We start from the raw sequence: 14915 nt of genomic DNA, 5'->3' as shown, positions 1-14915 counted from the left end.
ATTGTCTTCTCTGTGATTCCTTTCAGCCCTTTTAGCAGTAAACAGATCTGATGAAGGGGTGTTTGGACATGATTAGCATGATAATTATTAATTTAATTTTAATTATCCACCTTTAATTATTCCTGTTCCTATATTTTATGGGGTACAGAAATAATGTAGAACCAGACATAGAGGCGTCAATTTTGCCAAAGCATGTGTTAGCTTTTAAACTTTGAAGCTTTATAAAGATGTGAGTTGTTACTGGTAGTAATAGTACCCTGATTAGATCTGCTTAAACTAAAAACTGTGTAAGTGATTCAAGCCTATATGATGGTTTGTGACTACATGTTAAAACTCAGCTCCATTCCTGGATATAAATCCAGTACAATTGTGTGGTTCCCAGAATTAACACCTAAAGAGGTACCCACCAAATGGCTCTTTACCTTCTCAGTGTCTGCCACACGTATGGGTACTCAATAAATATGCATTGAGTGAAGGTCAGCGCTATCTATTGGCTAACTCTTTCCTATTTCATATTGGATTTTCAATCTACCAAAGAAACGTATCTTATTGGATTTCATCCTAATTTATCTGAAAGTAAACATTCTAGATTCTTTTCTCCTTATACCTACTTTCTGCTCTGCAGGAAATACTGTCATCCTCATTCTTTTTAAAGTTAGCAGTTTAGATTTCCCATCACTAATTCTAGATTTTTTTTCTTACCTCTGTTTAAAAAAGCTATTTAATTATTATAACTATTTAATTTCTTGTATGTAAAACAAAATGTAGAAAGCTTTAAAAAAAAGTGTAGGAGACTTCTCACAATCGGAAATCACCACCACCACCACCATCATCATCATGCTAATAGTAACAGTGAATACTTTTTATTGAGCACTTACATCTAAGCACTGTATATAGTGTTTTTACTATAAACATCTCTTCACAGCAGCTCTGCAAAGTAGGTATTGGTTCCATACCTACTTTGGGAAGTGAGGGAAGTGAGGTTTAAAGAGGATAAGCATCTTAAATAAAATCACATTGCTAGGATATGCCACGGCCAGGATTTGTAGCCAGGTATGTCTGAGTACAAAGCCCATGACTGTTACATTACAGAGTGGGCACACTGGAAAAAATTCACTATGAGAGAAGATATTTCACAGCCTCAGAATTGTCTGGAATTACTACTGATGTGTATACATTAAAAAGTGCAAGAAATTATTTCACTGTCTCTCCTTGAAATGTTTGACGCTGCCCACTTTAGGAATCATAGAAAGGGCACTGTAGAGTACGGGGGGAAATAGGGACAGATGTATTCTTGATTGAATCAGGGCAATGGTTGAAGGAAAAAGACTTCCTTCTTCCTTTCCAGGTTCTTCATGCAATGAAAAAAGAGATTCTCTTCTCTTACCAGAAAACCACCTATTTAAGGAGGGATTCAAAGGCCAAACCAAAGGTGTGTTAGAGCAGAATGGAACTGTCTTTCTGAAATAAGAATTCCGCCTTTTCCATTCATGCATCAGACTTAATGATATGATGATATTGCTCGTATATTTGCATTGGACACCGTGGCTGGCAGTTCTGCCAAAAAGAGCCATTTTTAGAACTGGGAGCTCTTGTATGAGTTTCCTATTTGTACATTAGCTATCACAACCTTTCACTTTCTCAAGTGTGTATGAAAAGGCTTGAGGTTGAATTAGGTAAAGCTATTTGCAGGTGTAGTCTCTTGCCCTCCATGTGGGTTACAGTGCTTAAAAGCAACTTTTGAGGAAAGTTGTCTGTTTGATGTGGATGGTGGTAAGAGTTATTTATGTATTGTGGAGTCCATGTGATTCCCCAATGAGAAGAAAACCCCCAGCTAATGATCTAGCATTTGGGCTTGGGTCAAAGTGAATTACAGGATAGCTTTCAACCCTGAGTAGTCATATTCAGAGCTTATGCCCATACATATGGGAGAGTACTGGTGTCTCTGTGTGTGTTTTTTAATAGTGGAAAGGGTGTAAGATCTGTACCTCTACTACTTCTAATCCTATGTGTCTGGGGCTTAGTTATCAGTCTTCCAGGCCAAGAGACACTTTTTCTTCCCCCCCAACTTCGTTAAAACCACAAAGGTGGAGAGGCAAATCCCGATTCTTTAATGCCAGACACTTCTTCAAATGGCCTACAGGCCCCAGTGCAGCATTAAGTAAGCATCCCATATAAAGCATGAATCAGAACTGGTTCTCTCAAATTTGTTTTTAGATATGGGATTGTTAGAGACATCAAGGCAGTTTGTAAAATAAAATCCTTTCCAGCTTATGTATATTTGAATTGGAAATGAATCTCCTTTCAGTTTTATACAGCAGTTTTGAATAATATCTTTTATTTTAGCATTCAAATGACGAATTTTATTTTTCATTTCACAAAAAACATTTTTCTTCACCAAAAATATAGTAACCTGAAAACAGATAATCAAGATGATTAGAACCTGAGAATGCTTCTCTCAATCCCTTTTTTCTAGATAGATAGATGGATGGATATGGATATGGATATTTGTATCTGTCCTGTGTGTGGATATGTGTGTGTGTGTGTGTGTGTGTGTGTGTGTGTTGTCCATTGGGAAAATGAAATTCCTTCAATTGTATAGAATGAAAAAATTGTTTATTCTTTAATTTTTCTTTGGATGTGTTTTCTGACTGACTTCTTACTTTGGTGTCTCACAGATTCACATATGTAGCTATGGAAATGACCTGCTATCCAGATGGTGGCCAGTACAAATGCGGAGACCTGTAGTGTCTCCCTAGCAGCATTCACTAGGAAACCATACTCTCAAGATATAAAGTACTATATCATGACGGATGATTGTACAACCTGATGCTCTTATGTTGCCATGCTCTAATTTGGTTTTTACATTAAGGCTTTTGGCAAAAGGAGTGATTTAAATGTATGTGATACAAATTCTATCCCCACAGGATTATAATGACTTAATCACTGTAAACTCATCAACACACAATTTTTAAATCTATAATAGCCATTTATTTAATAAGTACTTGGTCAGCAACTGTTCTGCCTGTAGCCCCACTTGCTTTGCTCTGGGCTGAGGATAAAAGTACACACTCTTATCCTCATGGAACGTTCCATCTGGCATGATGGCACTGCCTTCTGTGCAATAACTGTACTTTAGCCTCAGTGTTGCTGTTCCATGTTGGATTTATAGGAGGTCTGATCATATGCGTGTGTACATTATTTGAAGAAAAAAGCAGTATCGCAGTGACTATTGATTATAATGTTAGACGCCCCTAGAAGATTTTCTTTTTCTTTGTAAAACATTGTTAGAAGGCCCACTGGGGAAGCTGAAATGCCTGAGTTCCTTCTGTTTCTTAATAGAGTCGAATCTGGGAGGCCTTGACGATGTAGGTACTATTTCCAGCAGCATTGACCAGCAGCTGAGGGAAGCAGCGAGGCACCGCCGACACACGGGAGAGAATGACTACAACATTGAGGTGCTGCTGGGGGTGGATGACTCCGTGGTCCGCTTCCATGGCAAAGAGCACGTCCAGAACTACCTCCTCACCCTCATGAACATTGTGAGTAGCGACTCCTCTCTGAGGCTTTTTGATTCCTTTAATTCACTTCTGTTCTGTCAGTGTCTTTTGGAGGCCTATTGTGAGGACTCCCCTGACTGCACCCCACATCCAAAATGTGCCTGTAACTGCATTAAATTGGAATATTGATCTAAATATTTAAGAATGCAAAAATGAAGGAAACATGAAGCAACATTTTCTTTTGGTTGATCAGCTAGTTTTGACATTGTCATCAAGGGGAAATCATAAATTTAAAAAGCCCTACTAAGATGGAGCTATACCAGGAATTATGATTTTCGTTTTGTTCTAAGCATCATCACAACCCATTGTGGCTTTGTCCACCTGCCTTGACAAGGACCATGAAGGATGAAGCAGCACCATTTGTATTGCAGGATGACAAAGGATGATTTAGGCCTGATAACTTTGTGTGGATGCTTAACTCTAGAGTTTTTGAGTAAGAGTGGTATCTTCCAGCATTCTATGATTGAAGGTATACTGTACACACAGAGCACAGTCCTTTCCATGGTGCAGTGATGCAGTGCACTCATCAAGAGCTCTCTACGTTTTTCCTTCATTTCTCCTTTATGAGCCTTAATTATATGCAGAAGAAATTTAGCTCACATCCCAAAATGGGATTCTCTTTTTCCATGTGAATTGGCAGAGAGCAATTGAGGAAAAATAGTATCTAAACCATCTACTTCTAAAAGATAATTGAGATAGTAGTGCAATTCTATTTTGTATATTTTACCTCTTAGAATTATAAAATACCTATTTTTATTGATCTAGCAAATTTGTTACCTAAGCCTCTTCTCCCTTTTCCAGCTTTTGATTTTTTAATTTAATTTCTGCGGGCATCTATATTGTTTACCTTCTTCTTTCCATGCTTAAGATTAAATTGCAAATAATTACAATGGAGAATAATAATTATTAATTTTATTAATCATAATTTTATTTATGGTAATATTTTTTAATAATAAAATTATTTTTTATTGGTGTTCAATTTGCCAACATACAGAATAACACCCAGTGCTCATCCCGCCAATTGCCCCCCTTAGTGCCTGTCACCCATTCAACCCGCCCCCCCGCCCTACTCCCCTTCCACCACCCCTAGTTCGTTTCCCAGAGTTAGGAGTCTTCCATGTTCTGTCTCCCTCTCTGATACTATTTATGGTAATATTTAAGCCTATATGTTAAATCTATTTTTGTTATTGAGATGCCAGTTTATAAAATTATACATATACCTGCCATGTGTCTGTGAGATAGAAAGAGCATATGGAAATTATTTCTATCTGCTCACTGGTACCACTTCCTGTTATGAAGACTAAACATCACACAGAGAACAGGTTGCTGCTAGCTGTCACAATAGATGTGTATGGAGGATCACTATTTGTGAATTACACGAGTGTCTTCAACTACTGACTGACTTTTGTGTCTGACTTGCTAGTGGTGAAACGGGCATGCTGTTCCGCCTCTCTGTGCCTGCGTCAGCCTCTCCATCTGCATAATGAGAAAAAGAATAGGACTTACTTTACAAGGCAGGTTGAGAGGATTAAGTGGGTAAATATAAGTCACTGTGCTGTGTACATGTGCAGAAGGAAACAGTCATGTTTTAGCTTCCACACGACATTTACTTCCAAAATGACCTAAAACTTAAAAATCCCTAAAGAGATGCTATTCCCACTCACATTATTCATTGTACCCTTCCTTGGGCTGCTTTGCCCTGCTACCAGGGAGGGCAGCCAGTCCTTAAAGATTTATTAGGCCTCTTCCTGGTGCTCACAACTTGGTATCATGCAGCAGAGAGTTGATACCGTCCTTGTCCTCACAGAACTTATAATTTAGTCAAGCAGAAAAGAGAAATACATGGAATTTTTTTTTAAGTTAAGCTATAAAGACTTGCTGTTATGAAGACTTATGTTGCAAATGCTATACTTTTGGAGAAGGCAGCTATGACAACAGTTGTCCAAGTTGTGAAGCTTGAGCGTAATCAAATTGGGACTTACGAGGCAAGGGCTTTCATTCTAGTTCTGTTACCTGTTGGCTCTGTGGCCTTAAGGGGATTTCATTTCTGTGTTTATAACATCAAAAGGCTTAATAAAATGTTCATTAATTCTGTAATTCGTCAGGAAGTTGGGAGTTAAACTGGAGTCTTCAAGGATTTGTTTTTCTATTGTGTTTTTGCAGTTTGCTTTTGTTTTTTGAAAGGCCCGTGAAAATGTAAGGGCTTTCTGGGTAGAGTCTTTTGTCATGAAATTAGAAATGATAAAGTATATTTGCCAGACAGTAATTCCAATTTGAAGGGCTTTGAAGAATAAACAAAGGGCCACGTTTTAGATTTAATAACAATCAAAAGGACTGTTTTATTTTTAAGTCCATTAAAAAGGTTAGATAATAGACTGAGTCTGTCTCAAATACTAGAAATTATTCTAAAGTTAATAGTGCATCAGAGAATGGAACTATAGTAGAGGAAATAAGTTTTAAAACTTAAGAATCTCATTGCCTCTGAAATAATTGATGTAGGTAGGCGTTTTGGAGAGACAATAATAACACTCTTCCCCTCTTAATTTCACAACCAACTGAAAGATAGACATGGACATCAGATAGATAGAAAACGTTTTTTTTGTTGTTGAGAGCTGAATTACACATGACTTAAGTATATAGCCGCCAAGATTTTCCTTATTGTAAGTCAGTGATTTTCAGCAGAGGGCAGTTTGTCCCAACCTCTGCCTGCAGGAACATTTGGCCATGTTGAGATTTTAGTTATCACAATTGGGAGGAAGAGTTGCCTGTGCCCCTAGTGGAGGAGGCCAAGGATATCGCTAAAGATACAATACAGGAACAGCCCTACATAACAAAGACGTATGAATTATCTAATCTAAAATGTCAGTAGTGCTAAAGTTGATAAACCTTGGTCTAAATTGGATAAACTTAAATTCTCATCCTCTTCCAACTGAGTAATTTCAGGTTTCTTTTATAAGAGCAGACAGCCAGCCTTAAAAGTATGACAGCCCGGAAGCGGAATCCCTTCCTCTCCTTCCCACTGCTCAGGGCCCTGTTGTAGGCTGTCTGATCCAAAACAGTGAGATGGGCATGCTCATCACCCTGTCTCAAACTGACCAGTTAGATTAGAGTTGGATAATGATAAGCTAACAAAACATTCTCGTGGAAATTCAAGGTGAAGAACATTGTTTTTACCTACCTAACAATGTTTGAGTAATTACCCCTCCTGTGGTAACCATGCCTTATGACTTCTCATGGTTATCTAAAATCATGGCCCACCAAACCTGAGGCCTGCACGGACATACAGGCTTTGTGCATGTCAGATAGGTTCTCTACCGGAATGTTGAGGACAGAAAAAGGCCTTCGGGAAGGCAGCTGTCATGCTGTGAGAATACCCAAGCAACTGAATGTGAACACTCAATGTGAAGAAAAACTGACACCCCCTCACCCCCAGCCAACAGCCAGCATCACCTTGCCAGCTGTATAAGGAAACTACGTCTGAGGCAGGATCTTTCTACTTTTCTACCCCAGTCAAGCCTTCAGTTGAATAGCTCCCGCTGACATCTGACTTGCTTCAGAAGAAACACCAAGCTGGAACCAACCAGCCAGCTAAGTCAGTACCAAATTCCCGACCCATGGAAACTGTGAGAGAGAATAAATTAGCACTGTTGCTTTAAAAGAGAAGGAGAAGGGGTCAGGGGAGGAGGAAGAGAAGGAAGGAGAGAAGGAGACAGGGTTATTGGGAAGAGAAACTTAGAAAATTCAAGTTATATTTCGTATTTAATTTTACTGCAGGCTAATCATAGTTTAAGTATAATCAAGAAAAACACTTGAAACAAAATATGTGTCAGGAGTAATGTTAAACATTTTAAAAAATTCATCTGCTGCTTATTTTTCCTCTATGCTGTCCATTTCATCCTGTGACTTATTTATTTTATAACTAGGAGTTTGTACCTCTTAATCTCCTTCACCTATTTTGCCCATTCCCACATACCTCCCCTAATTCATCTGCTATTTTAAATTAGCCATGTGAATTGACCACCTTTTTGACCCAAATATATCTTATCTATTCCAGGGCCATATTGCCTAATGATAGTAATGATTGTGTCTCTGAGTCTGGTAGTTTTTAAGTGATTTACTGTGTGAATCTGGGAGTTTGGACGCAGGAAAGGCAGTTCACTAAATTAGCACTTCTCTCAGGAAGTTTAAGGGTCAAGTGAACAAGTCTAAACAGGCCACAAGATGTTATTGCTGTAACTCCCTAAAAGGGGGAGGGTACCCTTTCCTATGCCTTTGGCTTCTTTGAATCTGTGAAAGAGGGGATAGCCTTCTGTGTCCTTTTATTTTTAACTCCTTTTTGGGGGGGTAGATCTTGAAATTTACCCAAGTCTCATCTGTAAAGAAGAAATAAACAGATCTGGATATATTGTAAAACAGCATGACTAATGACCAGAATCTGGGCAAGCTTTATAGGTTTCAAATAAGATATATGTGATATGTGTTACAAGCCTTTGTTAGGCTCTCACATCAAATCCTGTTATGTTAGGAAATTTTAGTTTTGCTATTTTGTAATATGGCTGACGCACTCAGAGAGTGGTTCTCAGCGATGGGGCATGTCTCATTATACAAATATTGATCTATTGATCCAGGGCAGCCTGAGCGGCTCAGTGGTTTAGCGCCTCCTTCAGCCCGGGGCCTGATCCTGGGGACCCGGGATCGGGTCCCGCGTCCGGCTCCCTGCATGGAGCCGAGCCTGATTCTCCCTCTGCCTCTCTCTCTCTCTCGCTCTCTCGCTCTCGCTCTCTCTCTGTGTGTGCCTCTCTCATGAATAAATTAAAAAAAAAAAACAAATATTGATCCATTGCTTACTATATACAAGGCTGTTTTAGGCTTAGAAAAATTCTCAACGAACACAATAGAAAATTCTCTGCTCTCTTGGAGCTTGAAAGAGGAGACACGTTAATAGCCAAATAATAAATAAATATGTAAGTTTAAGTAATAATAACTCCTGAGAAGGAAAATAAATTAAGAGTAAAGAGATACTGTCAAGGAGAGAAGAGGCAGCACGGGAAATATTTGAGATAGGAGGTTAGGAAGAGCATCTCTGAGATATTATGTGAGCAGAGATCTAGAAATTCTGTGAGGAAGAGAGCTAGACAAAGAGTTTAATCCTCATAGAGATCGTATTAAAGATGTAGATTGCTTTGGGTAGCACAGATATTTTAACAATATTTTTTTGTTCTGACCCATGAACGAGGAATTTCTTTCCATTTCTTTGTGTCATCTTCAATTTCTTTGTCAGCATTTTATAGTTTTAGAATACAGGTCTTTCACCACTTTGGTTAGGTTTATTCCTAGGTATCTTATTGTTTTGGTGCAATTGTAAATGAGATTGATTCCTTAATTTCTCTTTCTGCTGCTTCATTATTGGTGTATAGAAATGCGATAGATTTCTGTATGTTGATTTTGTATCCTGCAACTTTACTGAATTTGTGTGTCAGTTTTAGCAGGCTTTTGGGTTTTTTATGTATGGTATGTTATCTGCAAATAGTGAAAGTTTTACTTCTTCCTTGCTGATTTGGATGCCTTTTGTTTTTGTTGTTGTCTGATTGCTGTGGCTAGACATCCGGTACTGTATTAAGTAACAGAGGTGAGAGTGGACATTCCTGTCTTTTCCTGACCATAGAGGAAAAGCTCTGTTTTTCCCCATTGAGGATGATGTAAATTGTTTTTCATATATAGCCTTTATTATGATGAGGTATGTTTCCTCTAAACCTACTTCATTGAGGTTTTTTTGTCATGACTGGATATTGTACTTCGTCAAATGCTTTTTCTATATCTATTGAAATGATCATATGGTTCCTTTCCTTTCTCTTGTTGATATAATATACCACATTGATTAATTTGTGAGTATTGAACCACCCTTGCAACCCAGGGATGAATCCCACTTGATCATACTGAATGACTTCTAAAACTGTATTGTTGGATTCAGTTTGCTAGGATTTTATTGAAAACTTTTGCATCCACGTCTATCAGAGAAATTGACTTATCATTCTCTTTTTCAGTAGTCTTTAACTGGTTTTGGTATTTTTGGTATCAGTGTTATCAGTGCTGGCTTCATAGAATGAATTTGGAAGTTTTCCTCCATTTTCTATTTTTTGGAACAGTTTGAGGAAAATAGATAGGAACTTTTATGATTACTGATTCAATTTCTTTACTGGTTATCAGTCTGTTCAAGTTTTCTATTTCTTCCTGTTTTGGTTTTGGTAGTTTATATTTTCCTAAGCATTTATACATTTCTTGTAGGTTGTTCAGCTTTTTGGCATATAACTCTTTAAACATATTCTTTTGTGATCGTACTTCTGTGGTGTTGGTTGTTATTTCTCCTTTCTCATTTGTGACTTTATTTATTTGGGCCCTTTATCTTTTCTTTTTTATAAGTCTGGCTAGAGGTTTATCAATTTTATTAACTTTTTCAAAGGACCAGCTCCTGGTTTCACTGATCTGTGATGAAAAGTGTTAAAGCTTGGTGAAAGGTGTGTAGGAATATTTTATATTATTTTTGTCCCTTTTTTGTGAGTCTAAAATTATTTCAGAGTGAAGTTAAAAGTAAAAATAAACATAATAAAAGAACCCTTGATTTTATGCTTTCCCTTGTTTCATTTAGTTTTTCTTGTAACCTTTAAAGAATTTAATATCAAATGATCTTTTTTGGAGACTTCCGTTATGAATAGAGATGAGTTGTCAAAAAGAATGGCTTACGCATTTTTGCCAACCACGCATGAGGAAATACATAATGAGTATGTGATTTAATAGTAAATAAAATTAGTATTGAAATATCATAAACAATTACTCTTAAACATCAACTTTTATTAAAGTATAACTGTACAATAAGTTTGATGAGATTTTATATAAAATCACATTTATGTTTCAGTATAGTTCTCTTCCAAGTACCTTCAGAGATTATAGCAAACGAGTTCAGTCTTGCCTTCTTGTCTTTCACTTTCTCAGCACCCTATTATTCAAGCCGGAAAACTTCTTTTATCATAGAGATGTTTTGCCCCTTGAGGATGTACTTCACTAGGAGAAATTAGATTTATGAATATGTATAATGAAGCCTAGAAAATGCTAATTGACTGGAAGTATAGATCGAGTGCTATTGGGAAAGAGTATTAGAGATATCTTTGAAGTATGGGAATGAGGAAGGGTTTGAGGAAGATGTATACATGAACTTGGCCTTGCATGGTAGGTAGAAGTTAGATGTTCAAAGATGGATGGTAAGTTCCAGGCAGAGAGGAGAGTTGAACATTCAAAGCTCCTATTTGAGTTTGGCTATATAGAAGTTGCATGAAGGAAATCAATGCAAAATAAGAACATCTAGATAGATAGTAACTATACAGCTCTTCAGTGAGGGTTTATCTTCTTTGTTCAGTTCTGTTTTAAAAATCAGTTATTGGTTTAGCAGTGGATGGGTATTTACCCCGTTCAAGACATTGGGAGAATATAAAGAAGTTCTTGGCAGGTTAAGACCAGGAAACACAGAGTCTATAAAGGTGATGAAATGAAGACAACTCTTCTAGATGTTAGTTTGATTTGAAAAAAGTGCAAGCTGGTGCTGTAAAATCATGACATTCTATCTTTTTTTATTGGAATTGGTTAAATTTTGACCAAATTATTAAATGAATGTCAATTAAAAAGACATAAAAGATATATGTTCCATCAACTCTAATCCCTTTGGATGCTAGAATTTCTTTCTACTACTACAATACCTAACTAGTATTTACCATATTTCACCTTGAGTGCAAATTGCTGTACATGATTAAGCTTTTTATTTACAACATGAAAAATAGTCTGTGACACTTCAGACAAGAAAAACATCAGAGGTTTAGGGAGAGGGACAGAGGGATGAGGAAGTGGAGCCCAGGACATTTTAATGGAGGTGAAACTATTCTGTATGATGGATATTTATGGTGCATAAAGACATTATGCTTTTGTCAAAACTCATTAAACTGTAGAATACAAGAAACTAGAATACTGCAAACAATGGACTTTAGTAGATAATAATGTGTCAATACTGATTCATCAACTGTAAGGCATGTACCACACTAATGCAAGGTGTTATCCTAATATGTGATTAGGTAGAGGGGTATATTAGAACTATCTGTACTTTCCACTTAATTTTTCTTTAAACCTGAAACGACTCTAAATGCTAACATCTAAAGAAACAAAAAAACAAAGCCCTAACAAAACAGAACTGTCTGACACAGAGTAAACATGCAATAAAATTTTCATTGATCCAAGGTTTTAACAAATATTTTAATGCTATAAACCAGATATGTAGAGGTGAACACAAAAGATTTATTCCCTATCCCAAGATTACAGACTGGTGGAGAAATGAAATAAATGCATCATATGTTATACTAAGAGCAATGCAGGGAACCAACAGTTTGCTTGGAAAGAGAATAACAGAGCAAGTGGATGATAGGGATTTTACAGAGACATGAAAAGAAAGCCTTGGACCAAGAAGTGATTAAGTTGAGACCTAAAGTAAAAGGGAGAGCCAGCCACTGAACAATGACCTGTGTTGTAGTTACTGAACAGAAGCCACTGTGGTTTGAGTCTAACATGCAAGGAGTCAGGTGGAGCTTAAAGAAGAAAAATAAGGACCTTTTAGGTCATGGAAGGAGCTTGAATTCAGTTTTAATTAAATTAAGGGAAAGCTATTGGAGGCCTCATTCTGTGTTGTAAATGGGTTGGAGAGGTTTAGAATGAAGGCTGACCATTTGGCTATCAGTTGTAGATGTGTAGATAAGGGATGATGGCTTATTGGACAGTGAAGATTGCTTTGACAAAGGAGTATTTATGGTAGAATCAGTAAGATTTACCAGTGGATCAGATCGGGGCTAGGGAAAGGGGCGCCTTACAATTTTCTGACTTGAACACTACTGGATGATGATGATGCCATTTATATAGATGGAGTAGTCTGTGGGGGGAAAAAACAGATTGTGTGGCATCAGGTTAGTGATGAAATCTTTGAAGGTGTTTGAAATCCTTTAGTTTAAGTGTAGATTCAAAAGAATGATATCATCATCTTTTAGTCTTTGCTCTCTGCCTGGGCCTGTGCTAAATATATTACATGAATTATATAATATTCCTCAATCCTGAGACATGTTCACTTGTAGTCTTAGTTTAAAAATGAGGAGATTGAGATTTAGAGAGGTTAGGTGACTTTTCTAGTCTCCCAGCTAAGAGGTAGCCCGGCCAGAGCTTGAGCCCAGTGCTCTGTTTCCTCCCTAAGCTTTACTGCTTTTGTTACAGTCAAGGCATTTTATGTGTCCCTTGCCAGATAAAATTCTCATGTCTTTCCTTTACCTGTTTCTGTATCTTATTAAATACCATTCAAGTCACTGTAATGAGAATTCAGTTACTTGCCTTATTTGAATCAAATCAATTAGCAGTCTTTTTTAAGGTTCTCTGTAATAGGGCAATGAAGCAGATTTTGTGACTAGGATGGTGTGTTGTTTTCAGTGTGCCAGATGTGCCCTGACACCAACAGCGTGCTGTCTGTGGCAGGTATCATTGTCATATACTAAGATCTGTGAAGTGACCTGGGTCTGTTGTGCCTATTAATATTTGCAGCTTTCTGCAATGCTTTAATCTCAGAATGTATCAACTGAAAAGAAAACAATTCATTTAAAAGTGGCTTTTAATCATACTTCCAAGTAATCATTAATAATTAAAGAGAACTCGTTAATTCTTTTTTATACTAAAATTGGCTATTTATGTACAGTGAACTAATAACATTGCTGTGTTATGTGGACATGGCAAACTTCCCTGCTAATATATTTAGAAGAAAAAAGGTATAAGTAAGTATTCTGGTCCTAACAAAGCATTAATAATAGACTTGTTCAAGCATTAGCAGGTATGTGTGGCTCCTGGTTAATTAATGATGATTAAATCTTTACACTGCTTTTGATTTCTCAACTAATGTTTCTTAAAACATTGAACATGAGTGCAAGGCAAATTTATCTGGGGAGTATACGTGTTCAGGCAACCTAAGCAAATCATGAAGCAGTTGTCTATTTTGGGTCATTATCTTTAATCCATTTCTTACATTAGAATTAACATCAATCCTTTAAATATTGATTCACCCAACATACATGCCTTTTCATAGGCCAAATCCTGTTTGCTTCTAGAGAGACAAAAATTAATAAAATTTAGGTTTGTTTTTTTTTTTTTTTTTCACAAGGAGCTAGTTCTAGCAGGCAGGTGAAATCAACAAATAATAATAAAATGTGATAATTTCTTTAAAAGATTTAGTTACAAATGACTATGTAAACATTAAAATTGAAAAGAAAGGGATGTGGTTTGGCAAATAATGCCAGTGGCAGATGGAGTCTTCACAGAGGAGATGCCATTTGAGTTGGGCTTTAGAGAATGAATTGGCATTTTGCTGCTAGAAAAGGAGAAGATGACTTTTGGAAGATGGGAAAGATACTGTAAAAAAATACACAAAGGGATAGTTCATGGTGTCTTCTGAGCCAATGGAGGCTTGTCTATACGTAAAATTGAAGGGTATTTAGGGGAGATGACAGAAAATGAGGCTGGATAGGGAAGCTAGGGTTACCTTTAAAAAATGTCCATACCATTCTAAGGCATTTGAATTTCACCTGCTAATGAAGAGTCAAGGGGTTTTAAAGATGAAAGGGCTAGTTTCCAAGATCTATAAAGAACTTATTAAACTCAACACCCAAGAAACAAACAATCCAATCATGAAATGGGCAAAAGACATGAAGAGAAATCTCACAGAGGAGGACATAGACATGGCCAACACGCACATGAGAAAATGCTCTGCTTCACTTGCCATCAGGGAAATACAAATCAAAACCACAATGAGATCCCACCTCACACCAGTGAGAATGGGGAAAATTAACACGGCAGGAAACCACAAATGTTGGAGAGGATGTGGAGAAAGGGGAACCCTCCTGCACTGTTGGTGGGAATGTGACTGGTGCAGCCACTCTGGAAAACTGTGGTGAGGTTCCTCAAAGAGTTAAAAATAGACCTGCCCTACGACCCCGCAATTGCACTGCTGGGGATTTACCCCAAAGATACAGATGCAGTGAAACGCCGGGACACCTGCACCCCGATGTTTCTAGCAGCAATGGCCACAATAGCCAAACTGTGGAAGGAGCCTCGGTGTCCATGGAAAGATGAATGGATAAAGAAGCTGTGGTCTATGTATACAATGGAATATTCCTCAGCCATTGGAAACCACAAATACCCACCATTTGCTTCAACGTGGATGGAACTGGAGGGTATTATGCTGAGTGAAGTAAGTCAGTCGGAGAAGGACAAACATTATATGTTCTGATT

The 14915-nt window shown here is 37.4% G+C and overlaps 1 protein-coding gene across 4 annotated transcripts in view; it reads left to right on the top strand.

The window, feature by feature from the left end:
- The window catches only part of ADAMTS3 (ADAM metallopeptidase with thrombospondin type 1 motif 3), a 260554-nt gene that overhangs the window by 194128 nt on the left and 51511 nt on the right, over positions 1–14915 (top strand). For all 4 annotated transcript variants that reach the window (XM_072775379.1, XM_072775382.1, XM_072775380.1 and 1 more), the window contains one exon: positions 3343–3542. In XM_072775379.1, coding sequence (XP_072631480.1) covers positions 3343–3542 — 200 coding nt within the window. The remainder of the gene's footprint in view (positions 1–3342; positions 3543–14915) is intronic.

Source organism: Canis lupus, chromosome 14, assembly GCF_048164855.1.
Source record: "Canis lupus baileyi chromosome 14, mCanLup2.hap1, whole genome shotgun sequence".
NCBI lineage: Eukaryota > Metazoa > Chordata > Mammalia > Carnivora > Canidae > Canis > Canis lupus.
Note: the sequence above shows the minus strand (reverse complement) of the source record. Positions and strands in the feature narration are given on the sequence as shown.